This window comes from Protomyctophum parallelum (genome assembly GCF_964188405.1).
Source record: "Protomyctophum parallelum genome assembly, chromosome: 16".
Lineage (NCBI taxonomy): Eukaryota > Metazoa > Chordata > Actinopteri > Myctophiformes > Myctophidae > Protomyctophum > Protomyctophum parallelum.
Genome location: NC_139711.1, coordinates 42,114,384 through 42,141,093, shown reverse-complemented (window position 1 = coordinate 42,141,093; position 26,710 = coordinate 42,114,384). Strand labels below are relative to the sequence as shown.

The following is a 26,710-nucleotide window of genomic DNA, read 5'->3' as shown; positions in this document are numbered from 1 at the left end:
CCTACACACCGCATGTAGGTTATCTGTGCTCCTACACACCGCAGGAGGTTCTCTGTGCTCCTACACACCGCATGTAGGTTATCTGTGCTCCCACACACCGCATGGAGGTTCTCTGTGCTCCTACACACCGCATGGAGGTTCTCTGTGCTCCACACACCGCATGGAGGTTCTCTGTGCTCCTACACACCGCATGTAGGTTATCTGTGCTCCCACACACCGATGAGGTTCTCTGTGCTCCACACACCGCATGGAGGTTCTCTGTGCTCCACAACACCGCATGGAGGTTCTCTGTGCTCCCACACACCGCATGGAGGTTTCTCTGTCTCCTACACACCGCATGTAGGTTATCTGTGCTCACTCGACACACCGCATGGAGTTCTCTGTGCTCCACACACCGCATGGAGGTTATCTGTGCTCCCACACACCGCATGGAGGTTCTCTGTGCTCCACACACCGCATGGAGGTTCTCTGTGCTCCTACACACCGCATGTAGGTTATCTGTGCTCCCACACACCGCATGGAGGTTCTCTGTGCTCCCACACACCGCATGTAGGTTCTCTGTGCTCCTACACACCGCATGTAGGTTATCTGTGCTCCTACACACCGCATGTAGGTTATCTGTGCTCCTACACACCGCATGTAGGTTCTCTGCATGTTTTCAGGTCAAGGACGTGAAGGCGTGTGTTCTGTTTTTCCGTGTGTTTCTCACAGACGTCGGTGCGTGACCGAGTGGGCAGAGTGGACAGCCTGACGAAGGCCTGCAAGGTGAGTTGGAAGCTTAGAGTTATATATAGACCAGAGTAGGGTGGGCAACTGGCGGCCCGGGGGCCACATGCGGCCCCCACCTTCAGGTAAATATCAGAATTCTCATATATTATTGGTTTAATTAGTAAATTAGTAGCTTGATGAGGAGGATTAAAAGGTTATTGTCTTTTGAAATGTAATTGTACTTATAATTCATAAAGTTAACATAACTATATTAAGGCATTTGAAATGCATTTGAAATTTTAACTTTATTGGATTCCAATTCAAAAGTTGCAAAAAAAAAAATCTGGATTTCAATTCAAATATAGCAAAAATACAAAGCTCAAAACGCGTCACAATGCGCCGTGTTTTGAGCTTGAAGATCGGCTATTTTTGCTACCACAGGAATATAGATATGCAATGTGGCCCTCTGGAGTGAATGTGGAAATATAGTGGCATCTCCATCGTCAAAGTTGCTTTTAATTCCAATGGAAGTTGCTCACTGGCACCCGGGAAGAACGCTCTGCTCTTCATTCGGCAAATGCGGAAGTGCTATAGCCTCCATGACGATGTCATACAGTTAGGCTGTATTGTGGGTTAATACATAGGCCTACATACAGTACATATATTACAGAGGCTATATTTAACAGATCCCGTGCGCGTGTACGTGCGACTACACACGACTAGCTAAACAATCCACAGCACATCCCTCAGTTCATCTGATCTATATGTGTTCAGTTATTCTGTTGTGCTGCTGAGTCAGGCTACAAGCGTGTGAACTTTCACATTATTCTCTCTGTCTCCCTCCCCCCTCTCTCTCTTTCTCTGTCCCTCTCTCCCTCTATGTCCCTCTCTGTCTCTCTCTCTGTCTCTCTGTCTCTCTCTCTCTCTGTCTCTCTCTCTCTGTCTCTCTCTCTCCTCTCTTCCTCTCTCTCTGTCTCTCTGTCTCTCTCTCTGTCCCTCTCTCCCTCTCTCTGTCTCTCTCTCTCTCTCTCTCTCTCTCTCTCTCTCTCTGTCTCTCTTCTCTCTCTCTCTCTCTGTCCCTCTCTCTGTCTCTCTTCTCTCTCTCTCTCTCTCTCTCTCTCTCTCTCTGTCTCTCTGTCTCTCTCTCTCTCTCTCTCTGTCCCTCTCTCTGTCTCTTCTCTCTCTCTCTGTCTCTCTCTATCTCTCTCTCTCTCTCTCTCTGTCCCTCTCTCTGTCTCTGTCTCTCTGTCTCTCTTCTCTCTCTCTCTCTCTGTCCCTCTCTCTGTCTCTCTTCTCTCTCTCTCTGTCTCTCTCTCTATCTCTCTCTCTCTCTCTCTCTGTCCCTCTCTCTGTCTCTGTCTCTCTGTCTCTCTTCTCTCTCTCTCTGTCTCTCTCTCTCTATCTCTCTCTCTCTCTCTCTCTCTCTCTCTGTCTCTCTCTGTCTCTCTCTCTCTCTCTCTCTCTCTCTCTCTCTCTCTCTCTCTCTCTCTGTCTCTGTCTCTCTCTGTCTCTCTCTCTCTCTCTCTCTCTCTCTCTCTCTGTCTCTCTCTGTCTCTCTTCTCTCTCTCTCTCCTCTCCTCTCTCTCTCATCTCTCTCTCTCTCTGTCTCTCTGTCTCTCTTCTCTCTCTCTCTCTGTCCCTCTCTCTGTCTCTCTTCTCTCTCTCTCTGTCCCTCTCTCTATCTCTCCTCTCCCTCTCTCTCTCTGTCCCTCTCTCTGTCTCTGTCTCTCTGTCTCTCTTCTCTCTCTCTCTCTGTCCCTCTCTCTGTCTCTCTTCTCTTCTCTCTCTGTCTCTCTCTCTATCTCTCTCTCTCTCTCTCTCTGTCCCTCTCTCTGTCTCTGTCTCTCTGTCTCTCTTCTCTCTCTCTCTGTCTCTCTCTCTCTATCTCTCTCTCTCTCTCTGTCTCTCTCTCTCTCTCTCTCTCTCTCTCTCTCTCTCTCTCTCTCTCTCTCTCTCTCAGTTCTCCGGGCGACTACAGGAAGAGGAGGAAGTCAGAGACGATGACGGCGGCGATGACGTCGTCCCATCCCTCGGGTGGCCTGACAGCCAGTCACAGCTCAGCGAGCAGCCTCTCGTCCTATCAGGGAGGCCACCTGCACGGGCCGTCCTCCTGGGCCCCGGAACCCAGCTGCCCCTCCCCTCTAAGAAGCAGAGGTACGTTCTTCACGGTTCTGTGTGTCTTTCCTCCAGACGGAAGGTTTGTTTTTGAGTTAATGGGTTCATATTCACTAAACATTACTGTAGATACGTATAGTTGAAAACAAAGCAGTGTATAGATCAGCTGGCAGAGCTGATCACTGATTGGACTGTCTGGTCACGTAACGATGTAGTGGCGAGACTTTCATGATTGGCTGGCCTCTAAGCCAATGGGAGACTATCCCCACGGTATACTGTATAGCCAATGGGAGACTGTGCCTACGGTATACTGTATGGCCAATGGGACACTAAGCCCGCTCTCCTCTCCCCCACCGCCAGAGCAATCTAGTAAGAGAGTAATGACACTCCCGTTGACTCTCATTGTAACAATGGAATGCGGAAGTGCTCATTCTGTCTCAATGGAATAGTTCCAGCCATAGGAGCCATGTTTGGAACTATCGCCCATAGGCACCCGCTTTGCGGCGAGATCAAAGCGTGTCACCACTCTTTTACTAGATTACTCTGCCCACCGCACCATGACCGCAAACGCCACTATGGCCCCACTAAGCTACAATATGAAGAGAATGGAACACGCGCTGATATATAATGACTTGAGTCGTTCCCTAGCTGGTTAATTAAATCCTCTCTTCAAGCTGACATCTGAGCTCCTAATGCAACACTTTTTCCAGTTGTCTTAATTTACATGAATTAACATTAATTAACACACCGATGATCTCTCGCTGTATTTTTGTGTTTTCACTGTTTTGTTTCGGTGGCCCCCCCTAAAAAAACATCCCCTGTCTACGAAACAAAAGAGCGTGTGTGTGTGTGTGTGTGTGTGTGTGTGTGTGTGTGTGTGTGTGTGTGTGTGTGTGTGTGCGTGTGCGTGTGTGTGTGTGTGTGTGTGTGTGTCACAATCTTCTCGTCTCTCTCTCTTCTCTCTCCACGCTGCTTGCTGTGTGTGTGGACCTCTCTCTCTATCTCAGGTGGGGGTGTGACTAACCAGCACGCACACACCACTGACACGCACACACACGCCGACGGCACCACCACCACCACACCAACGCACGAGCACACGTACATGCACACCGACACCACGGCGTCGTCGCTGGACGAGGACACGTACACGCACGCTCTGTCGGCGCCGTGCGCTCTGGGGTCAAACTCCCACGGCCCTCACGACTCGGCAAGCAGCGACGTGTGCTCGCTGAACGGGTGGGGGGAGGAGGAGGAGGGGGAGGGGGAGAGGGGGGAGGACTGTGAGGAGAGGGGGGGTCGTGGGGGGGGAGTGGAGGGGGAGGGGAGAACCCCTCCTCGTCCCTGGACCACCGCCGGGGCGAACGAGAGAGGAGGAGGAGGAGGAGGAGAGGAGAGAGAGAGGCCGACGGAAGAGAAGGGAGAAGGGAGAGATGGGGAGGAGGGGAGGAGAGGGGGGGAGGGAGGAGAGAGGGAAGGGGAGGAGGGGAGGAGGAGGAAGGAGAGAGAGAGGAGGGGGCGAGGGAAGAGGGGAGCGGCCGCGGTCCCTCCGCCCCCTCGCTCCCACAGCGCGGGGTCTCTGTGCGAGCGCCGGCGGGCGGCCCACAATGCACCTGGCTTCCTGCACCTGTACCGCTCCATGCACCACATCGACAGGCAGGAAGTGATGCGGGGCCGCGACGGAGACCCCGGCGCCAAAGGCGTGCGCAGCATCCGGTCGCGCATCCGGCAGTACGAGGCGGAGGTGGCCGGCACGGCGGAAGTCCACGCAGACGAGCCCCGGGCACCGATGCGCGACACGGTGCGGTCGCGCATCTCGCAGTTTGAGCATCTCATCAGCAAGTCGCGCTCCATGCCCAACCTGAGGGAGAGAGCCGAGAGGGAGGAGCCCTCTAGGTGGCGCCAGAGGAGAGGCACCGTGGGCGGGCTCGCCCCGCAGCCGCTCTTCTCCTCCTCCTCGCTGGGCGACGAGGGAAGCCCCGCCCCCGGAAGCCAGCAGCAGCGCCCTCCTCGGAACCGGCACGCGCCGGAGGGCCGGCCCAACTACGCGCGCTCGCAGACGCACGACAGCCTGGGGACGCGCGCGCACGCCCAAGCGCACGTGCTCTGCATATCGGAGCTGCGCGCGCACCTGGCCAAGCACCTGCAGCGTAGCCCGCGCAGCGCGGCGCGCGCACACCTCGAACCCGAGCCCGAGCACAAACCCAACCACGACCGTGAACATGGACGCTCGCGCACGCCACACGCACCCCGCTGCACGTACCCACGCACCCGATCGCCCCACGCACACACGCCCTCACCCCACTACACCCACTCACACACACCAGACGGCCTTCAGCCCGACTGCCGTCACCACAATGATACCCGCTGTCCTGACGACCATCGCCATCACAGCCTAGTCCCGCCCCCAGAGCCGCCCACGGAGGACAGGGCTTCTTCTGATTGGCTGGCTCTGGACGGATCCTCCAACTGCAGCGAGAACGAGCCCTCTCGTTCGCCCTCGCCTCGCCCTCTCTCTCTCCGCCGCCATCGCCATTCTGACTCCTCCTCCTGCTCCTTGCTCCCCCTCCCCCGCCCCCCTCCCCCGCCCCGGCCTCGCGGTCTGGACCTCCGACAGCGCCGCCCGGAGCCCGAGAGCCCGGCGGAGTCCGTGACCTCTCTGCTTAGCCCCGCCCCCTACAGCAGGACCGCCAGCCCCTGTCCGGCGGCGCTGCCGAGTCCGACGCACCTGGACCGGCCGGCCCGCCCTCGTTACGCCCCGGGGGGCCCGACGGCCACGGCGACGATGCGCCGGACCCCGGGGTCGCTGGAGAGCGTGCGTTATCGGTGGAACAGCGGCACCGTGGGCCCCCACGCGCAGCCGCGCTGCCAGACCCCCAACGACAGACCCACGGAACCCCCCCGAGAAGCAGAGGCCAGACCCCCCCCGCGTCACCTCGCCTACGTCCCCCCGGACCGCCAGAGTCACCTCGGACGCTCAGCGGACTCCCCCGCCAGACCCGACAGGCCCCGCCCTCGTCCCTCAGTCAGGCCCCCCCCACCACCGCCACCCCCACACCTAGATCCAGCCAGGCCCCCTAATGGCGGCGGCGGCGGCTACCACCACCCCACCCCGTCATCCGTCAGCCCGGCCCACTCCCCCGGCCAGGTGTACCGGGCCTTGGACCAAGCCGTCAGCCCGGCCCACTCCCCCGGCCAGGTGTACCGGGCTTTGGACCAGGCCGTCAGCCCGGCCCACTCCCCCGGCCAGGTGTACCGGGCCTTGGACCAGGCCGTCAGCCCGGCCCACTCCCCCGGCCAGGTGTACCGGGCCTTGGACCAGGCCATCAGGGACGTGTGGGACTACCTCCGAGAGGAGAAGAAGCAGGAGGAGGTGATGACCACGTTGGAGGAGGACAGAGACGACGACAGCCTCTTCTTCAGCCTGCCGCTCACACCGCAGAGGACCTCGTCCCTGTGGGCCGTGGAGGACAGGACCCCCGGGACCCCCACGGAGAGCAGGGAGGCCGGGGAGGGACGGGTCGGGGGCGAGAGGTGTAGCCGGAACAAGACGGTGGGGTCCGGGGGGTCCCGGTGGCCGCTGAGAAGCAGCCAATCAGACCAGACCCTTGCCACCCGCGGCCGGTACCACCAGGACGGCGGCGGAGACGAGTCAGGTGCTCATCATGCCGAGATCCCGTCATCGTCGTCGTCATCGCCATCACCATCATCACCACAACGCCGGCGTTGTTCCACACCAGGGCTGACCAAACCGGAGCCTTTAGGCAGGTCTAAAGTTAATCCCTGTCTTTGGGCTTAAGAGCTGAATCAAATATGGGGGCATATCGATGTGTTGATCCACGAGCGACCATCGAATCCCGTCTTAATGTAGGCCTAATGAAGTTAAAAAAAATAATAATAATAATCAATGACTCAACTCAATGTCCAAAGACATGGTTCCTTAAATGGCAGTCCACTCCTCACATTAAATCATCTCTGTCGGTGTGGAAACCTCATTGTGTTCAAAACCGTTCAAATTCAAAAGCACCAAAAGTAGCAGATCTACAAACTCGAAACTCTAGCTTGCAGATGGGCTTCTTTTGATGCTTTTGATGCTTGACGCTGTAGTATATGATCAAGTAGGACGTTAATTTACGAACAGAGAGGTTTCTGTCCTCCTGAGGTTTGGTCGTCCTGTCCCAGTCCTCCTAGACCTGCCTGGGTCCATCACTCCATCTGGGTCGTATCACTCTGTACTGAACCGTGTGTGGGTTGTCTTGTCTTGTTGTCTTGCATGGTTTCGTGTTTACCGGCATGCGTGCAAGAAAGAAATACTGTTTCCAACCCTAGATGCCAAAATAAATGTTTGTGTATTTCTATGCCAAAAAGGTCCCTAAAAGTCTTAACTTCAATTGCTTGATTGCTGTCAAACACAAACATTCTGCGTAATGCCTGGGCCGCCGTCGAGCGGTCCAGGCAACTCGCGGCGTGTCGCGGGTTCGAGTCCCGATCCCGACGACCTTTGCTGCATGTCTTCCCCCTGTCTCTCTCCCCCCTTTCCTGTCAAACTACTGTTAATATATCAATAGAGTTCAACGTCCCAATACATTACTAACCCTACCTAACCTTAACCCTAACCGCATGTGTAAGCCGCGGGTGAGTCTTAACCCGCCACGTATGTGGGACTAATGGTACGTGGGACTAATGGTACGTGGGACTAATGGTACGTGGGACTAATGGTACGTGGGACTAATGGTACGTGGGACTAACGCATGGCCGCCATATTCATTCAGCTGTGTGATTCCCATAGCTCTTCATTAGGTGAGACACTCTTGGTCTGCTCTTCTGCTCCTAATATTAGCTCTCTACTGACACCACATGGCAGGCTAGTGACACATTGCATTGCTCAGCTGTGTGTCTGTCAGCACTCCTGCAACATATGTAAATTATATTGTGGCTCTATTTATCTATTTTTATAGATGTAAATATGGTGGAACTATCATCTATTTACAGATGTAAATATGGTGGAACTATCATCTAGCCTACCATTGTCCAGCTCAGATTGAAACTGGCACCCAGCGCCTTCCCTGCTTAGCGCTCAGCACTATGGGGTTGTATTGGGGGGTAAGTCCCTGTGACATACTAGCGTCATGGACAGGGGGTGTACTTGTACTTGCTTGTACATGAAGCTGCCTCATGCTACAGAAACACGAGATATAGGCTCCTTACCTCTATGGGGCTCATGGGTTCGGCAAGGCCTACTTATCATCTATTTACAGATGTACATATGGTGGGACTATCATCTACTGTACAGATGATGCACTTTGTAGACAACATGAGCTGCTATACCGGCCACGGTGTCTAAATCCATCCTCCTGACCTGGCAGCCTTGTAGACAGAGGAGTTCAGACATGCGTGTCAGACATTGAATATTTTCTATGGCTCATGTACACAGTAGTACTTTTTCCTCACTTTTCCTCATGTACACAGTAGTAACAGTGATACTATATCTTCATATTCAGTGGTGAAAAAAGTAGTCGCATTTTATTATTTTTTTACTTTATCAATCTGGCAATACAGAAATACAAGTAGACGTTTGGAATTCAAAATGTACTTGAGTAAAAAGTACAGAAGTATTGGCATGAAAATGTACACAAAGTACCAAAGGTAAAAGTACTCATTGTGCAAGTAAAACATCCTCCAAATTCTCAAAACATCCTGTAAAAGTACATTACTTAAAATCTAAATGTACTTAGTTACTTTCCACCAGCGTTCATATTGAATGTTATCCATGTCTTCAGTCATGTACACAGTAGCACCATATATGGACATATTGAATGTTATCCATGTCTTCAGTCATGTACACAGTAGTACCATATATGGACATATTGAATGTTATCCAATATCCATGTCTTCATTCATGTACACAGTAGCACCATATATGGACATATTGAATGTTATCCATGTCTTCAGTCATGTACACAGTAATACCACAGACATGGATATGATATCTCTTCACATGGGCCCCATATCCCTGAATGTGTGTTTTATGCCCCTTTAACAGCCCCTCCCAACCAGGACGCCTTCAGGAGCCAACCCAAGGCCGAGTTCAGAGACCACGCCCCCCACAGCAGAAGGCCCGCCCCCGAGGTAAGATACACGACATCGACATTGGCACATTCGGACACAGTCGTTTGGATTCCGTATAGAAGCCAGCATGTCTTCTATAATAGGAAGCACGTTACGCAACACGCATCGTCAGCTTATAAGATGTCTATTAGTCAATTGAAGATGAAAGAGAATAATTTGAAGTGAGAGAGCAGAGCTCCTTGTTTCACAAATCACAGATTAGGACTTTGGCCTAACGAAGGTTTTCAGTCATAACGCGAGGCTACTTTTTGCTTTAATTAATTCATGTTTATGTGTGGTGTTGTGTCTCCACTCTCCAGAAGCAGGCAGCTAGCCCGCTCTATATTCATGTTTATTTAAGGTGCTGTGTCTCTAGAAGCAACTTAGCAAGCTGCCAGGGTGCTCTACAACTTCATGTTTATATTTGTGTCTCTCTAGTCTAGAAGCAAGCTGCCAGGGTGCTCTAGAACTTCATGTTTATATTTATGTCTCTCTAGTCTAGAAGCAAGCTGCCAGGGTGCTCTAGAACTTCATGTTTATATTTGTGTTGTTGTGTCTCTCTAGAAGCAAGCTGCCAGGGTGCTCTAGAACTTCATGTTTATATTTATGTCTCTCTAGTCTAGAAGCAAGCTGCCAGGATGCTCTATAACTTCATGTTTATATTTGTGTCTCTCTAGAAGCAAGCTGCCAGGGTGCTCTATAACTTCATGTTTATATTTGTGTCTCTCTAGAAGCAAGCTGCCAGGGTGCTCTATAACTTCATGTTTATATTTGTGTCTCTCTAGTCTAGAAGCAAGCTGCCAGGGTGCTCTATAACTTCATGTTTATATTTGTGTCTCTCTAGTCTAGAAGCAAGCTGCCAGGGTGCTCTAGAACTTCATGTTTATATTTGTGTCTCTCTAGTCTAGAAGCAAGTTGCCAGGGTGCTCTAGAACTTCATGTTTATATTTGTGTCTCTCTAGAAGCAAGCTGCCAGGGTGCTCTAGAACTTCATGTTTATATTTGTGTCTCTCTAGAAGCAAGCTGCCAGGGTGCTCTAGAACTTCATGTTTATATTTGTGTCTCTCTAGAAGCAAGCTGCCAGGGTGCTCTACAACTTCATGTTTATATTTGTGGTGTTTGTGTCTCTCTAGAAGCAAGCTGCCAGGGTGCTCTATAACTTCATGTTTATATTTGTGGTGTTTGTGTCTCTCTAGAAGCAAGCTGCCAGGGTGCTCTACAACTTCAAGGCGCACACTGCCAAGTGAGTATACACTCAGAGCACCGAACTGTCATTCCATTGGCATCGTGTCACACTGCCAACTGAGCAGAGCACTAATCTTTACTTTCATCACCATCATTGTGTCACAGGAGGTACTGTACAGTAGGGGTTCCAAACCACTGGTACTAGTATTACCGGTGGTACACAGAGGAGTTCCCAAAAAAGGAGAAAAAAGACAAAAGTGGAATGAAATATTTATATTACTACAGGTAGTTCTTCTTACCAAGCAATTGGTTGAAATAGGATCTCCAGCCGTGCTGAAATGAGCATGACAGCACACCTAGCCGTTAATAGAAGTTTTATTTTATAGAATAGAAGAGTTTTGTCAGAGCAGCAGGAATGGAACAAAAAAGGCAGGTATATATATATACGCTTCTGTATTATTATCAGTTATTATGGTGGTACTTGGAGAGCCAAATATCTTCTGAGGTGGTACTTCAGTGTAAAAAGGTTGGGAACCAATGCTGTACAGTACGTGACACAAACCCTTCATAGTGTTTTTCCCTTTTCATATCAAGGCCCATTATCTATTCTGAGTTGGAGCCACGGACCAGCATTTGATGAGATTTAGCCTCTCAGACCCAAAAGGAAAGAGTATTCTGTTGTTGTTATATGAGATTCTGCATGCGTCCGTAGTGATGTGTGCCAGAGGCGAGGCGGAGTTTGAAAAACAATCCAGCGTAGAGTCTCAACTGCGAGTCCTTTTGGACCTAGACATTATTTATATATATTGGAAACGGATTAGAAGAAGACGCAACAAGTTTTTGTCAGCCAGGACAGGGTGGAGAGAAAAAAGCGGGGAGTGGGGAAAGAAAATGCAGCTACAATTTGTAGCTTTGTAGCGTTGCATCTGGAAGTTGAACCCAGCTCAACTTCAATTTGTAGCTTCGTAGCTTTTGCAGCAGCTGCAGGCGTCGGATGCATCTTTGTATCTTCACGTCGCTGGCTTCCATTGACAATGAATGGTAGACTGCATCTTTGCATCTGCCCGTGTGAACCATAGAGTTATATATCTATAGAGAAGACACCCGAGTTCTCCTCCCATCCACTTGCATTAAGTTGCTCAAAAGCGCATGAGGCAGATTTACTCCTCCTTCCTGGTAGGAACAGAGTGCATTCTGGGATTGATTGGTTACAAACACATGAACGCGCTGCCGTTGACTATCATTGTGCCGTTTGTGCGCGTTCACGTATGAAACATTCGTTCACGTGTCATGGCCCCAATCACATGAATGTGCACAATGATAGTCAACGGAGCAGCGCTGGCTCGAGCTACAATACCAAATCCGGCCACTATGTCCATTTCGCCTCAAGATTTCCTCTGGGTGCCTTCTCTATTCATATATATACTCTAAGGTGTGAACGCTGAATGGATGGATGGATGCTGAACTTTGTGCTGTCGCCTAGGGAGCTGGCGCTGAGGAAAGGAGACACGGTGCACATCCTGAGGCAGGTGGATAAGAACTGGTACGAAGGAGAGATCAGAGGACATGTTGGAATCTTTCCCATCTCGTATGTACAGGTCAGTCCTCTCCTCTCCCAGCTGTGTAAACTAACTAAGTACATTGACATACAGTATATACTGTACTACTCTACTACCTTTCTGATCCAAATATTTTACTTTTACTGCACTACAATTATTTTAAAACTTTAGTTACTAGTTGCTCTGTAGATTTCTGCTACTTTCAAAAGGTTGTTATACGTTTGATAACTGGAAATGGGTGCCATTTTGATGCCAATACTTTTGTACTTTCACTGAAGTACATTTTGAATTCCAGACTTTTACTTGTAACAGAGTATTTCTCTATGGCAGTATTGGTACTTGGTACAACTTTAGTTTTTTTCAAACAAGGTTCATGTTTTAGGTTGTTATTAGAGAAAGTAAAAGATGAGTATATATATTTTTTACATTTTCTACTTTTATACACGTCCTTAGCATAATTCGTGTTTTTTTTTTGCGGCTTACGTCTTTTTATTGGTTTTTCTTTTAAGGAACAGACAGTAGGCTGACAGGAAACGGGAGAGAGATGGGGGGAAGACATGCAGTAAAGGCCGTGTCGGGCTCGGGAGTCGAACCCGCGGCACACTGCGACTGGATTACCAGTCCGGTGCCCAGACGGTTACGCCACCGCCTGGGCCGCATAATTCGTGTTTGATCAATTCTTGATAAAAAGCTTCTAATATATTATTTAGGCCCCAAAATATATAAATCTCACACTATTAAGGCAACCGGCCGGTTCCACTCGCCGCACAAGGTGCACTTTTTTTTACTTGAGCACCTGCCCCTCTAAAGGTCTTGCATCCTTGTTTGGCTCTCTCTCTCTCCCCCATTCTCTCACCTCATTCTCTCACTCAATCCCCCCACATCTGTTAACCTCTTCCTTACCTCTCCTCTCTCTCTCTCTCTCCCTCCCAGAAGGGTCTGTTAACCTCTTCCTTACCTCTCCTCTCTCTCTCTCTCTCCCTGCCAGAAGGTGTGTGTGTCAGAACACATCTGTTAACCTCTTCCTTACCTCTCCTCTCTCTCTCCCTCTCCCTCCCAGAAGGTGTGTGTGTCAGAAATCATCCAGCCCTCCCGCCCCCCTCCCCCCGCCCCTCCATCTCACCCCACCGTCCTCGGGGAGGCCGTGGCGCGCTTCAACTTCACGGCCGACACTCCTGTGGAGTTGTCCCTGCGCAAGGTATACCTCCTCCTCCTTCTCCTCCTCACTGTATACACTCCTCCATCTGTCCCCATCCACATCAACATCATCACAACCTAGTGGGGGGTCCTTGAGGGGTGTTCCAGCACCCCTGGGGGTCCCCGGCTAAATAGTTCAATATACAGTAGCATCGAAATAACTTCAACCACATTAACTCTGCTTTTTGAAAAGATCTAGTTTGTGTTCACAAAAAACAATATATATATATTTTTAAACACTTTTAACAACATAAATCTTGTATGGAGATATTTTCAGATTTTCGCATTTAACAAGTAGTATTCCAAACGTGTGTGTGTGTGTGTGTGTGTGTGTGTGTGTGTGTGTGTGTGTGTGTGTGTGTGTGTGTGTGTGTGTGTGTGTGTGTGTGTGTGCGTGTACGTACGTGCATGGGTGTGCGTGCGTTGCGTCCGTTGCGTGTGTGCGTGTGTGCGTGCGTGTGTGCCTCCAGGGGGAGTGTGTGTGTGTATTGAGACAGGTGGATCAGAACTGGTATGAAGGCTACCTCCCAGGCTGTAACAGACAGGGCATCTTCCCCGTGGCCTACGTCTCCACTCTCTCCTACCCACAATGCACTCTGCCTCCTCACAGCCAATCCGGCTACAGGACTCATCCGGCCGATTCTGCCAAGGTACGGCCAGCTATGTCACCACCGTCACTGTCAGGGCCCGAACCTTATAGATGATGATGTCATTGGTAGGCAGGTTCATGAACGGTCCAATCAGGCACAGAGCGAGTATATAACGATTAGTGGGTGCACGGCGGCGTAGTCGGTAGCGCTGTCGCCTCACAGCTAGAAGGTCCTGGGTTCGATTCCCGCTGTGGGCGCTGGGGGCACTGGGGGCACGTTCTCTCCTCCACGTCATCAGTGCCCATACCCGAGGCGGGGTTGGCGAAAGGGCCTTTCTGTGTGGAGTTTGCATGTTCTCCCCGTGTCCCCTAGGGTAGATACCCTCACAAAAACATGCAGTAATCCTGGTGTCTAAACTGCCTCCCCCTGGCCAGCCGGGGCGCCTGATGGAGGGGAAAGGAACTGATTGGAATAACGTGTTTCTTCCACGCGCGCTACGTCCGGCCAGGGAAACTCCCCTCTGTCAGGTGAAAAGAAGCGGCTTGGACTCCTCATGCACTGAAGGAAGCATGAGGTAGTTTTGTTGCTTTCCCCAGGTTGGCAGAGGGAGTGTAGCACCCAGAATTACACTAAAATTGACACTTTGTGAAAAATAAATGGGTTACAAAAATCATGGGATAAAAAATAATTTCATGTTTAACCACTAAAACATGAAATCCTATATCCCTATATCTCGTACATAAAATAAAAATGAAAAGAAAGGTTAACAACCGCACAGACCCTGTGATCTATCCATCCATCCATCCATCCATCCATTCCTCCATCCATCCATCCATCCCTCCATCCATCCATCCATCCCTCCATCCATCCATCCATCCATCCATCCATCCATCCATCCATCCATCCATCCATCCATCCATCCATCCATCCATCTCTCTCCCTCACTCTGTCTCTCCTCCTCTCTCTCCATCCCCCCATCCTCCTCAGCCTTCCACCGTGACCCCCAGCCCCTCCCCCTCGTCCCCCACCTACCCCCGGGGGAGGGGGGGCTCCCAGCGCCTCCTACGGTCCGTCACCGACGACTGGATCTCCCTGACGATGGGGAGCGCTGCTCCCCCCTCCTCCTCCTCCTCCCTCCTCTCCTCCGGACCCCCCACCACGCTGCCGCCCCCCAACTCCTCGTCGTCGTCCACCTCCTCCCTCCTCCTCCTCCGCTCGCCTTTCTCCACCCCGGCGCCCACCCCCCCGCCCCACCCCGCCCCCTACAGAGGCTCCTCCTACTCCTCCTCTTCCTCCTCCTTTGGGCCCACCCCTCCCCCCTACCCCCCCTCCTACGGCGTCCCGGCCGAGCTGCAGGAGCTCGACTCCTTCGTGTGGCCTTATAACTCCTCCTCCGGGCGCTACGCCCCGCCCCTCTCGCCCGCTGCCTCCGCCTCCTCCTCGCACCACCGCTGCTCCTTCCTGTCCTGCTCCACCCCCTCCTCTCTCCCGCCCTCTCGCTCGCCCTCGGTGCCGGCCTCCCTCTCCCCCCCCTCGTCGTCTCTCTACAGGGAGGGTCACTTCATCCCCATCTGCTCGCCGTCGCGCTCCCACCTGTCCTTCGCCTCCTCCTCCGCTTCGTCCACCTCCTCCCCGGGCGCTAGCCCCTCCCCCCTGGCCTTCCTGTCCGCCACCTCCTCGCTGCCGGCTAGCTCCGCCTCCTCACCCTCCTTCCACTCCCCCAGCCCTCTGACGGGCAGCGTGGTCGACCTATCGCAGCTCGGGGGCGTCGGCGACCCGTCGCGATCCGCTCGGCCGCTCCCCGGCCACGCCTCGTCGTCTCAGCCTCTCGGCCCCGCCCCTCTGGCCCATCACGGCCAATCGGATTTCGCCTCCGACCCGGCCGGCCAGTCGGCTCTCTCCGAGGAGGAGCAGGGGGAGGAGGAAGAGGAGGAGCTATGTGAGGAGCTGGTGTCAATCATCCGGCACAGCCAGACGTGGAACCAAGACCGCCTCTGCTCCGCGGCGATTGGTCAGGAGGAAGATAAGGAGGACGACAACATGACGACGGACATCTGCAGCGGCCAATCAGAGGAGCTCCCACTGCTGTTTATAGAAGAGGAGGAGGAGGAGGAAGGGCTTGGCCAGACCCCGCCCCCAAACACCTTCACGCCCGTCAGCCCTCAGCCAATAGAATGGGAGACGGAGCTGCCGATAATGTGCCAGACGAAGGCCCCCGTTCAGCGCCCCCCTGAGGACACGGAGGGACGCCACCACCCTGAAGAAGAGACCCCGTTACCGACATCGTTGGAACAGAGCCAGAGTCAGCTGGAGTCCAGCCTGTGGAGACGCATGGAGTCTCGACAAGATCTTCTGGCCCGAACGGAGCAGCCGGCACAGGGGTAGGCTTGGCCGGCAGGGTCTTTACTGTAGCCTGTATCTACAGGGGTAGGCCACCTGGCCGGGCAGGCCCCTTACTGTAGCCTGTATCTACAGGGGTAGGCCACCTGGCCTGGCAGGCCCCTTACTGTAGCCTGTATCTACAGGGGTAGGCCACCTGGCCTGGCAGGGTCTTTACTGTAGCCTGTATCTACAGGGGTAGGCCACCTGGCCGGGCAGGCCCCTTACTGTAGCCTGTATCTACAGGGGTAGGCCACCTGGCCTGGCAGGGTCTTTACTGTAGCCTGTATCTACAGGGGTAGGCCACCTGGCCTGGCAGGGTCTTTACTGTAGCCTGTATCTACAGCGGTAGGCCACCTGGCCTGGCAGGGTCTTTACTGTAGCCTGTATCTACAGGGGTAGGCCACCTGGCCGGGCAGGGTCTTTACTGTAGCCTGTATCTACAGGGGTAGGCCACCTGGCCTGGCAGGGTCTTTACTGTAGCCTGTATCTACAGGGGTAGGCCACCTGGCCTGGCAGGGTCTTTACTGTAGCCTGTATCTACAGGGGTAGGCCACCTGGCCGGGCAGGCCCCTTACTGTAGCCTGTATCTACAGGGGTAGGCCACCTGGCCTGGCAGGGTCTTTACTGTAGCCTGTATCTACAGGGGTAGGCCACCTGGCCTGGCAGGGTCTTTACTGTAGCCTGTATCTACAGCGGTAGGCCACCTGGCCTGGCAGGGTCTTTACTGTAGCCTGTATCTACAGCGGTAGGCCACCTGGCCTGGCAGGCCCTCTACAATGGACAGGAATAACTAGATTTTTACCATTTTCAATTTAGGCATTCAGCAAACGCTCTTAATCCAGAACAGAAGTTAAACACGAGGTAATATATAAAATGCATAGTAATCTAGCATTATAAGGCAAACCAAGATCAAGACATGATCGCCAGTCAAACATAATATCAAAAAGTAAATCATTATGTACAATGAAACTATAGTGTTCTTGTTTATTAAGGCTACAGTTACTATTACAGTCCCCAATAAAATAATAATAATAATAATAATAATAATAATAATAATGATGTAAGGCTCAACATAATGTTGTGTGGCTCCACATAGATTTCAATTAAAATATTTTGACCAAAAGCTCTTTTGATCATTACAAAGGCTGCCTAACCCCGAGCTAGCAGGACCCCAACCTCCGTGGCAGAGCCACCCACGCATAGAGCCACAGACAGACAACCACCAGGAGGCGCCGCTGGCAGGAGAAGAGGAGAACGCAGGACGCCTGCTGATCCACCAGGAGGCGCTGTTGGCAGGAGAAGAGGAGAACGCAGGATGCCTGCTGATCCACCAGGAGGCGCTGTTGGCAGGACAAGAGGAGAACGCAGAATGCCTGCTGATCCACCAGGAGGCGCTGTTGGCAGGAGAGGAGAATGCAGAACGCCTGCTCATCCACGAGAGCAGAGACAACCCTGCGGAGCACTTAGAACCTCAGCTAAGAGGCAAGCTTATCACTTAGAACCTCAGCTAAGAGGCAAGCTTATCACTTAGAACCTCAGCTAAGAGGCAAGCTTATCACTTAGAACCTCAGCTAAGAGGCAAGCTTATCACTTAGAACCTCAGCTAAGAGGCAAGCTTATCACTTAGAACCTCAGCTAAGAGGCAAGCTTATCACTTAGAACCTCAGCTAAGAGGCAAGCTTATCACTTAGAACCTCAGCTAAGAGGCAAGCTTATCACTTAGAACCTCAGCTAAGAGGCAAGCTTATCGTAGTCAAATAAAACTAACCCTACGGAGCACTTAGAACCTCAGCTAGGAGGCAAGCTTATCGTAGTCACTTAACCAAGTGACTACGAACCAAGTAAAGCAAACTACTCTAGTTTACTCGAGTTTAACGGAAAGAAAAACGGAGGCTTTATAAAACAACGATTACTAACCGAAACGTGTGTTTGCCAAACTACGTAACTGAAACTAAAATCATAGACATAGATAGAATGTCATTAGTTTCCATTTTCTAAAACAAAATACAAAAATAAAAATAACACTAAAACTAATAAAAACTACAAACAAAGCCTTTTTCACAAAATAAATTATATATTATATATATAATAACCTTGCTAGGAGAGAAGAACAGAGAGGAACCCATCATGGAGGAACCCAACCCAAGGGTCATGGAACCCCCGACGGAACCACGCGGGACAACGGCACCCTGTTCACTAGACCACACGCAGCACAGCCACAGGGTGGCGCCAGAGGGGCAAACAGAGGCTCAGGTAGAACACAGCTTGGCGGGTGAGCGATAAGCAGCATCTAATTAAAGCCTGACTTCTACTTAGTTCACGCCCTAGCTGTAGTCGTCGCGCACCGGGAAATTAGCCCATCTAACAAGCTCACAATGCGTCGCAGCGTGACATGGCGCCAGCTTGTTTTTCCGGGCGCTATTTTCCCGGACGTGACACTGGGCGCACAGCTAAGTACAAAACCCAGGGATAATCTCTACTGCTGCGGTCTTGTGCAAGGTTTTTTAAACTAATGATTTGGGAACTTGTTCTGCTGGCGTCAGGATGTGTGTCCTTGAGAAGACTAACTCTGGGATGAAAGTATCCCTAACCTGCATCCCATTCATTCTTCCATTCATCCCCTCTAATCCACAACCTCGACACTTCCTTCTCCCTCTTTCTCTCTCCTGGACAATGTTGTGATGTTCTTTAGCGTAACTGGACTTTCATAAAGGGGGTGTAAGTGATGAGAGCGATGTGCTTTTGTTAAAAACTAAAAGAGAGAGAGAGAGAGTTACTATAGTATAGAATGTTTGTTCAGTAACAGTCTCCCAATCTCTCCAGTAAACAGAATATTCACCGTCAGTGGTCATTCCAATTTTGATACCCAGCAAGGATAATATCCATCAGCTTCAATTTGATACTGTTTCAGTTCCAATTTGTCTGCTCATTTCTTTATTTATTATTACGAGCTCTCTCTCTCCTGATTTGATCAAATTGGTGTCCTGACCTGCTAAAGCTCTGGAGGAACCAGAAGAGCGGTTACTGAAACACAAACATACTGCTATAGCAAGGATTGTGATTGGAATTAGCAGATATTTCTTTGTGACAGAACAGTATCACTTACACCCCTTTAAGTGATAGGTGTGCACCCCTTGTGCTTCGTGGCTCTCAGCTCGTTTGCCTTGGTCCGCTAATAATATGCTAACTAACACCTCGGGTATGTATGCTAACAGACTGCCGTGTTTCAGACCTGTGGCGGCCGTAGTTGCTTTCACATGCGCTCAGTCAACGAATCCCACTGAGCATTTTCTTTTGTCTAATAGACGTCTATTAGTAATATCTGTTAGTAATACAAGTTTTTTAGCGGTCTAGGCTTTCTAGACGTTGAAACAACGTCATTTCAAAGTCTAGGCTAAGCTTAGAACGCAAAGAAAACTTTCATTTTTAGACCGATTATAACCCATTTGTAGACGCACGTCTAATAGACGTCACCATCAGTGAATGGTTTCTGTACAAGGCATGAAGGTTGTTGCTGTCACACCGTGTGAGCTGACCATGTAACGGTTGGAGTTGGTGTCAATGGACGACTGTTCCCATTTGCTGTGGTCACATACTGTATGGGCACTGGAGAAAATAGCCCATATTTTTATTTTTATACTTTTGCACATGGTGCCGAAGAATACATCAATTATTTATCCATCTGTTGAAGGATTGGTGCTTTGTAGCCATGCATGTGTGTGTGTGAGTGTGAATGTGTCAACTTGGAACTGGGCAAACCCCTGTCGGGCCCATATGGTTTACATATGGGCTAACTGGGCATGGGTTGAAAATGGGCAGACCCATGTCGGGCCCATATGGTTTACATATGGGCTAACTGGGCATGGGTTGAAAATGGGCAGACCCATGTAGTCCCCATATGGTTTACATATGGGCTAACTGGGCATGGTTTGAAACTGGGCAGACCCATGTCGGGCCCATATGGTTTACATATGGGCTAACTGGGCATGGGTTGAAAATGGGCAGACCCATGTCGGGCCCATATGGTTTACATATGGGCTAACTGGGCATGGTTTGAAACTGGGCAGACCCATGTCGGGCCCATATGGTTTACATATGGGCTAACTGGGCATGGGTTGAAACTGGGCAGACCCATGTCGGGCCCATATGGTTTACATATGGGCTAACTGGGCATGGGTTGAAAATGGGCAGACCCATGTAGTCCCCATATGGTTTACATATGGGCTAACTGCAGGGCATGGGTTGCAAGTGTGTGTGTATCTCATGACTCTGTCTCTGTATCAACAGGCCGGTGGACCCCACCACCCCGCCACCTCCTCCTCTTCCTCCTCCTGTGCGCGTCTCCCCTCTGCGACCTCCCCCTCGCCCCCTGCCCTCCCCCTCTGTTTCTCCTCCTCCAAGCCGTTCCTGCCCTCCCCCTCCCCCACCGCCTCCCCCCCTCCCTCCCCACCCACACTCTGCGTGGTTAGACTCCGCTCGGAGACGCGGTCCCCCCGCTCCAAGGTACAGCCCCTCCCCCTCCCCCTCCACCCCACCCCCCATAAAACATTAGATTTTTGAGGGATCCTAGCCCCTCCTATGCCCAGCTTTGTGTGTGTGTGTGTGTGTGCGTGTGGATTTTAGCGATGATTTGATTGGCTGATCACCCCATAGCGACGATTTGATTGGCTGAGCAAAGTACATACTGAGGATAGAAAGAAAGTGAGGGCAGAAAGACGCAAATTGTGATTGGCCGGAATGAGAACATGTATGATGATGTAATGATGATATGAGAGCCCCTCACTTCACACGGGTGTGATTTCTTTCTTTCTGTCTACAAGCAGATCTACAAGCTCAAAACGCGTCGCACTGAGAAACGCTTTGAGCTTGTAGATCTGCTATTTCTGCTATATTTGAATTGAAATCCTGAATAATTAAGTCTTTGCTATTTCTTTAAAGGCATTTAGTTATAGGTTACTTATGTTAAATTTAAGAACTTAAATGCAACTACATTGACATAAAAAAAAGACAATAAAATGTTAATACTATAGTCATGTGGCTACTAATACTAAAGAGAGTAATTGCATGCTTGGAATTGTAACAGCTGAAATAAAATATTCTGATATTAACCTGCGGGGCCGCATTAAGTGGAGGTGGGGGCCGCATGTGGCCCGCGGGCCGCCAGTTGCCGCCCCATGTATGTTTCTGAGTTATGGCGGACGGCGCTAAGTCAACCCGTCCTAAATATAAGACCTGGATGAATGTGGTCTAAATATGGCGCTCTGCATTCCGGGCCGCGGGGCAGTCCCTCAGACACACTTAACCCATTCTGAACGGGCACCCATTTTGGTGTCAGCATCATGTTATGCTTTAGCTATTGAAAAATAGCAGATCTACAAGCTCATATCGCGCCACCGAGTGGCGCGATACGAGCTTGTAGGTCTGCTATTTTTGAAAAAAATCGAAGAACGACTGACATTTTTAGAATCTGATCTCAGGTCAGAATGGGTTCATCAGACCAGTGTGTGTCCGGCGGAAACCTCGCTATGAATCTGATCTCAGGTCAGAATTGGTTAATCAGACCAGTGTGTGTCCAGCGGAAACCTCGCTATGAATCTGATCTCAGGTCAGAATGGGTTAAACACAGCGACATTACACACCGCACCTGACCCACTTCTTCACCCGCTGACCACCTGTGTTTCACCGCATGCTTCTGTTCTGTTCACAGTGACATATTTACAGACTGGCTGCAGTTTCACCATTGAGGGTTTTATCTGTATTATATTTGTGCGTGTGTGCGTGCGTGCGTGTGTGTGTGTGTGTGCGTGCGTGCGTGCGTGCGTGCGTGCGTGCGTGCGTGCGTGCGTGCGTGCGTGCGTGTGTGTGTGTGTAGCTGGCTCAGAGAGACATAGTGGTGGTGGGGAAACCCCCCCGCAGCCCTGTGCTCTGCAGACGATCCTGCCACTCCCCCGGAAGAGGTCACCCCCACTCCCCCGCACCCAGGGTACACGTGCATTGCGTGTGCGTGCGTGTGTGTGTGTGTGCGCGCGTGTGTGTATTGCTATGCTTGTGAGTGCCGAATGTCCTCACAAATATAGTAGAATTTGATAAACAAAATAGACATGATTGTGAGGAACCATGTTCCAGGTCCTCACAAGTGTGGAGACATGGTTTGTTGTACAGTTAAAGTTAAAGTTTTTTTGCTTACAATTAAGAGATGATTCAGGTTGGGTTAACAGCATGTGCATGTACACACACACTCCCACTCCCTGTGTTGTCTGCAGTGCACTCATCATAGCTGAAGGGCTGTGTGTGTGATGGCATGTGGTGTCCCCTAGATGGAGCTAATAGCACTTCTCAAGACTTCGAACACATAAGTCACACATAACAATTATGTGTACTGTGTCTGATTGATGCAATTAACCAACCGTATACTGTTCAACATGTAAATGTACAAATCTATCTCTCTCTCTCTCTCTCTCTCTCTCTCTCTCAGCGGCCAGCCTTCAGTCAAGATGGACTCCAGTGTGGAGGAGAGCCGTGAGTGCACTGTTCATCCAATCTGTTAATTAATTAATTAATCAAATCATTCATTCATTCATTTATTCATTCATTCGCCCAAGGACATTTCGTCCAAGGAAATTATATACCGGTAGGCGCTCCTTTACAAATCGGTCACGCAAATGTACTGTATATACGACGGGAATTCTGCCCAAAACTGTTTTTTTTTCCTTCAAATGTTCTAATGTTATTCTACCCCCTCCTCGGCCTACGGTTGATCTTTTTCATATTGGTCACTGTTGTCCACTCACCGAGTCCCCCGGAGTCCCAGCGAAATACCATTAAATCCGCTCAAAAATGCATATTTTCGCAGCTACTGTATATGTTCCCTGCATCTCTGCGTGTAGTACACAATTCAATTCAATTCAATTTCAATTCAAAGGGCTTTATTGGCATGAGAAAACATACGTTTACATTGCCAAAGCAGAAAGAACAGTACAACAATACAGCAATACAATCAAAACAAAAATTATGTACTTTGTCAGATTCTTCAATAGATCAACTTCTATGTACCAAGATCACTCGATGTAGGTATAGTGCAGGCATATACACAACGATTAGTCTTTACGGTGGTTGTGTTCCATTTGATATCCTTCTCCTATCACAGCAACTCACAAATCTTGCTGCTGTGTTTGCACATTGTTGTACTTCGCCCAGCAGATATGGGAGTTTTTTGTCATTGGTCATGTTTTCAAAATCTCCGTGTGTGGTTGTAATCTGTGGGAAGTATGTGTCTCTGATGTTTTGGTACACAGCGGTAGTGTGTCCCAACGGACTTTCTCTAGTGTTGATACGAGGGCTTTGTCTCAAAGCACTTTCTCTAGTGTTGATACGAGGGCTTTGTCTCAAAGCACTTTCTCTAGTGTTGATACGAGGGCTTTGTCTCAAAGCACTTTCTCTAGTGTTGATACGAGGGCTTTGTCTCAAAGCACTTTCTCTAGTGTTGATACGAGGGCTTTGTCTCAAAGCACTTTCTCTAGTGTTGATACGAGGGCTTTGTCTCAAAGCACTTTCTCTAGTGTTGATACGAGGGCTTTGTCTCAAAGCACTTTCTCTAGTGTTGATACGAGGGCTTTGTCTCAAAGCACTTTCTCTAGTGTTGATACGAGGGCTTTGTCTCAAAGCACTTTCTCTAGTGTTGATACGAGGGCTTTGTCTCAAAGCACTTTCTCTAGTGTTGATACGAGAGCTTTGTCTCAAATCACTTTCTCTAGTGTTGATACGAGGGCTTTGTCTCAAAGCACTTTCTCTAGTGTTGATACGAGGGCTTTGTCTCAAATCACTTTATCTAGTGTTGATACGAGGGCTTTGTCTCAAATCACTTTCTCTAGTGTTGATACGAGGGCTTTGTCTCAAATCACTTTATCTAGTGTTGATACGAGGGCTTTGTCTCAAATCACTTTCTCTAGTGTTGATACGAGGGCTTTGTCTCAAAGCACTTTCTCTAGTGTTGATACGAGGGCTTTGTCTCAAATCACTTTATCTAGTGTTGATACGAGGGCTTTGTCTCAAATCACTTTCTCTAGTGTTGATACGAGGGCTTTGTCTCAAATCACTTTATCTAGTGTTGATACGAGGGCTTTGTCTCAAATCACTTTCTCTAGTGTTGATACGAGGGCTTTGTCTCAAATCACTTTCTCTAGTGTTGATACGAGGGCTTTGTCTCAAATCACTTTATCTAGTGTTGATACGAGGGCTTTGTCTCAAAGCACTTTCTCTAGTGTTGATACGAGGGCTTTGTCTCAAAGCACTTTCTCTAGTGTTGATACGAGGGCTTTGTCTCAAAGCACTTTCTCTAGTGTTGATACGAGGGCTTTGTCTCAAAGCACTTTCTCTAGTGTTGATACGAGGGCTTTGTCTCAAAGCACTTTCTCTAGTGTTGATACGAGGGCTTTGTCTCAAAGCACTTTCTCTAGTGTTGATACGAGGGCTTTGTCTCAAATCACTTTCTCTAGTGTTGATACGAGGGCTTTGTCTCAAAGCACAGGCGAAGTCAGGACGAGGGGGACGAGGCTAGGGTTAGGGGTGAAAACTAAATATGATTTGCGTCGTGAAATGTTTGTCCTAACTGCAGCAATAAAAACGTGTGTGTGTGTGTGTGTGTGTGTGTGTGTGTGTGTGTGTGTGTGTGTGTGTGTGTGTGTGTGTGTGTGTGTGTGTGTGTGTGTGTGTGTGTGTGTATGTGCGTGCGTGCGTGCGTGTGTGTGTGTGTGTGTATGTGCGTGCGTGCGTGCGTGCGTGCGTGCGTGCGTGTGTGTATGTGCGTGCGTGCGTGCGTGCGTGCGTGCGTGCGTGCGTGCGTGCGTGCGTGCGTGCGTGTGTGTGTGTGTGTGTGTGTGTGTGTGTGTATGTGCGTGCGTGCTTGTGTGTGTGTGTGTGTGTGTGTGTATGTGCGTGCGTGTGTGTGTGTGTGTGTGTGTGTGTGTGTGTGTGTGTGTGTGCGTGCGTGTGTGTGTGTGTGTGTGTATGTGCGTGCGTGCAGGTTCCAGGTGCTGTATAACTACTCTCCCCGCAACGAGGACGAGCTGGAGCTGAGAGAAGGAGACGTCATCGACGTGATGGAGCAGTGTGACGACGGATGGTTCGTAGGTGAGACCACACTACTGTAGACACTACTGTAGACACTACTGTAGAGTAGACACTACGTAGACACTACTGTAGACACTACTGTAGACACTACTGTAGACACTACTGTAGACACTACTGTAGACACTACTGTAGACACTACGTAGACACTACGTAGACACTACTGTAGACACTACTGTAGACACTACTGTAGACACTACTGTAGACACTACGTAGACACTACTGTAGACACTACTGTAGACACTACTGTAGACACTACTGTAGACACTACTGTAGACACTACGTAGACACTACTGTAGACACTACGTAGACACTACTGTAGACACTACGTAGACACTACTGTAGACACTACTGTAGACACTACGTAGACACTACTGTAGACACTACTGTAGACACTACGTAGACACTACTGTAGACACTACTGTAGACACTACGTAGACACTACGTAGACACTACTGTAGACACTACTGTAGACACTACTGTAGACACTACGTAGACACTACTGTAGACACTACGTAGACACTACTGTAGACACTACTGTAGACACTACTGTAGACACTACTGTAGACACTACTGTAGACACTACTGTAGACACTACGTAGACACTACTGTAGACACTACGTAGACACTACTGTAGACACTACGTAGACACTACTGTAGACACTACTGTAGACACTACGTAGACACTACTGTAGACACTACTGTAGACACTACTGTAGACACTACTGTAGACACTACTGTAGAGTAGACACTACTGTAGACACTACTGTAGACACTACTGTAGACACTACTGTAGACACTACTGTAGACACTACTGTAGACACTACTGTAGACACTACTGTAGAGTAGACACTACTGTAGACACTACTGTAGACACTACTGTAGACACTACGTAGACACTACGTAGACACTACTGTAGACACTACTGTAGACACTACTGTAGAGTAGACACTACTGTAGACACTACTGTAGACACTACTGTAGACACTACTGTAGACACTACTGTAGACACTACTGTAGACACTACTGTAGACACTCCTGTAGACACTACTGTAGACACTACTGTAGACACTACTGTAGACACTACGTAGACACTACTGTAGACACTACTGTAGACACTACGTAGACACTACGTAGACACTACTGTAGACACTACTGTAGACACTACTGTAGACACTACGTAGACACTACTGTAGACACTACGTAGACACTACTGTAGACACTACTGTAGACACTACTGTAGACACTACTGTAGACACTACTGTAGACACTACTGTAGACACTACTGTAGACACTACGTAGACACTACTGTAGACACTACGTAGACACTACTGTAGACACTACGTAGACACTACTGTAGACACTACTGTAGACACTACGTAGACACTACTGTAGACACTACGTAGACACTACTGTAGACACTACGTAGACACTACTGTAGACACTACTGTAGACACTACTGTAGACACTACTGTAGACACTACGTAGACACTACTGTAGACACTACTGTAGACACTACGTAGACACTACTGTAGACACTACGTAGACACTACTGTAGACACTACGTAGACACTACTGTAGACACTACTGTAGACACTACTGTAGAGTAGACACTACTGTAGACACTACTGTAGAGTAGACACTACTGTAGACACTACTGTAGACACTACTGTAGACACTACTGTAGACACTACTGTAGACACTACTGTAGACACTACTGTAGAGTAGACACTACTGTAGACA

General features: G+C 49.9%; 1 protein-coding gene across 1 annotated transcript in view; it reads left to right on the top strand.

Moving 5' to 3' along the window:
- LOC310873805 (uncharacterized protein) overlaps window positions 1-26,710 on the top strand; it is a 62,574-nt gene that overhangs the window by 29,123 nt on the left and 6,741 nt on the right. The window contains exons 12-26 of the mRNA XM_083786356.1: window positions 712-765; window positions 1,483-1,502; window positions 2,669-2,862; window positions 8,864-8,949; window positions 10,125-10,171; window positions 11,597-11,711; window positions 12,733-12,870; window positions 13,340-13,519; window positions 14,447-15,840; window positions 16,986-17,323; window positions 17,943-18,094; window positions 20,129-20,344; window positions 21,714-21,824; window positions 22,317-22,360; window positions 24,864-24,970. Of these exons, the coding sequence (XP_083642482.1) occupies window positions 712-765; window positions 1,483-1,502; window positions 2,669-2,862; window positions 8,864-8,949; window positions 10,125-10,171; window positions 11,597-11,711; window positions 12,733-12,870; window positions 13,340-13,519; window positions 14,447-15,840; window positions 16,986-17,323; window positions 17,943-18,094; window positions 20,129-20,344; window positions 21,714-21,824; window positions 22,317-22,360; window positions 24,864-24,970 (3,196 nt within the window). The remainder of the gene's footprint in view (window positions 1-711; window positions 766-1,482; window positions 1,503-2,668; window positions 2,863-8,863; window positions 8,950-10,124; window positions 10,172-11,596; window positions 11,712-12,732; window positions 12,871-13,339; window positions 13,520-14,446; window positions 15,841-16,985; window positions 17,324-17,942; window positions 18,095-20,128; window positions 20,345-21,713; window positions 21,825-22,316; window positions 22,361-24,863; window positions 24,971-26,710) is intronic.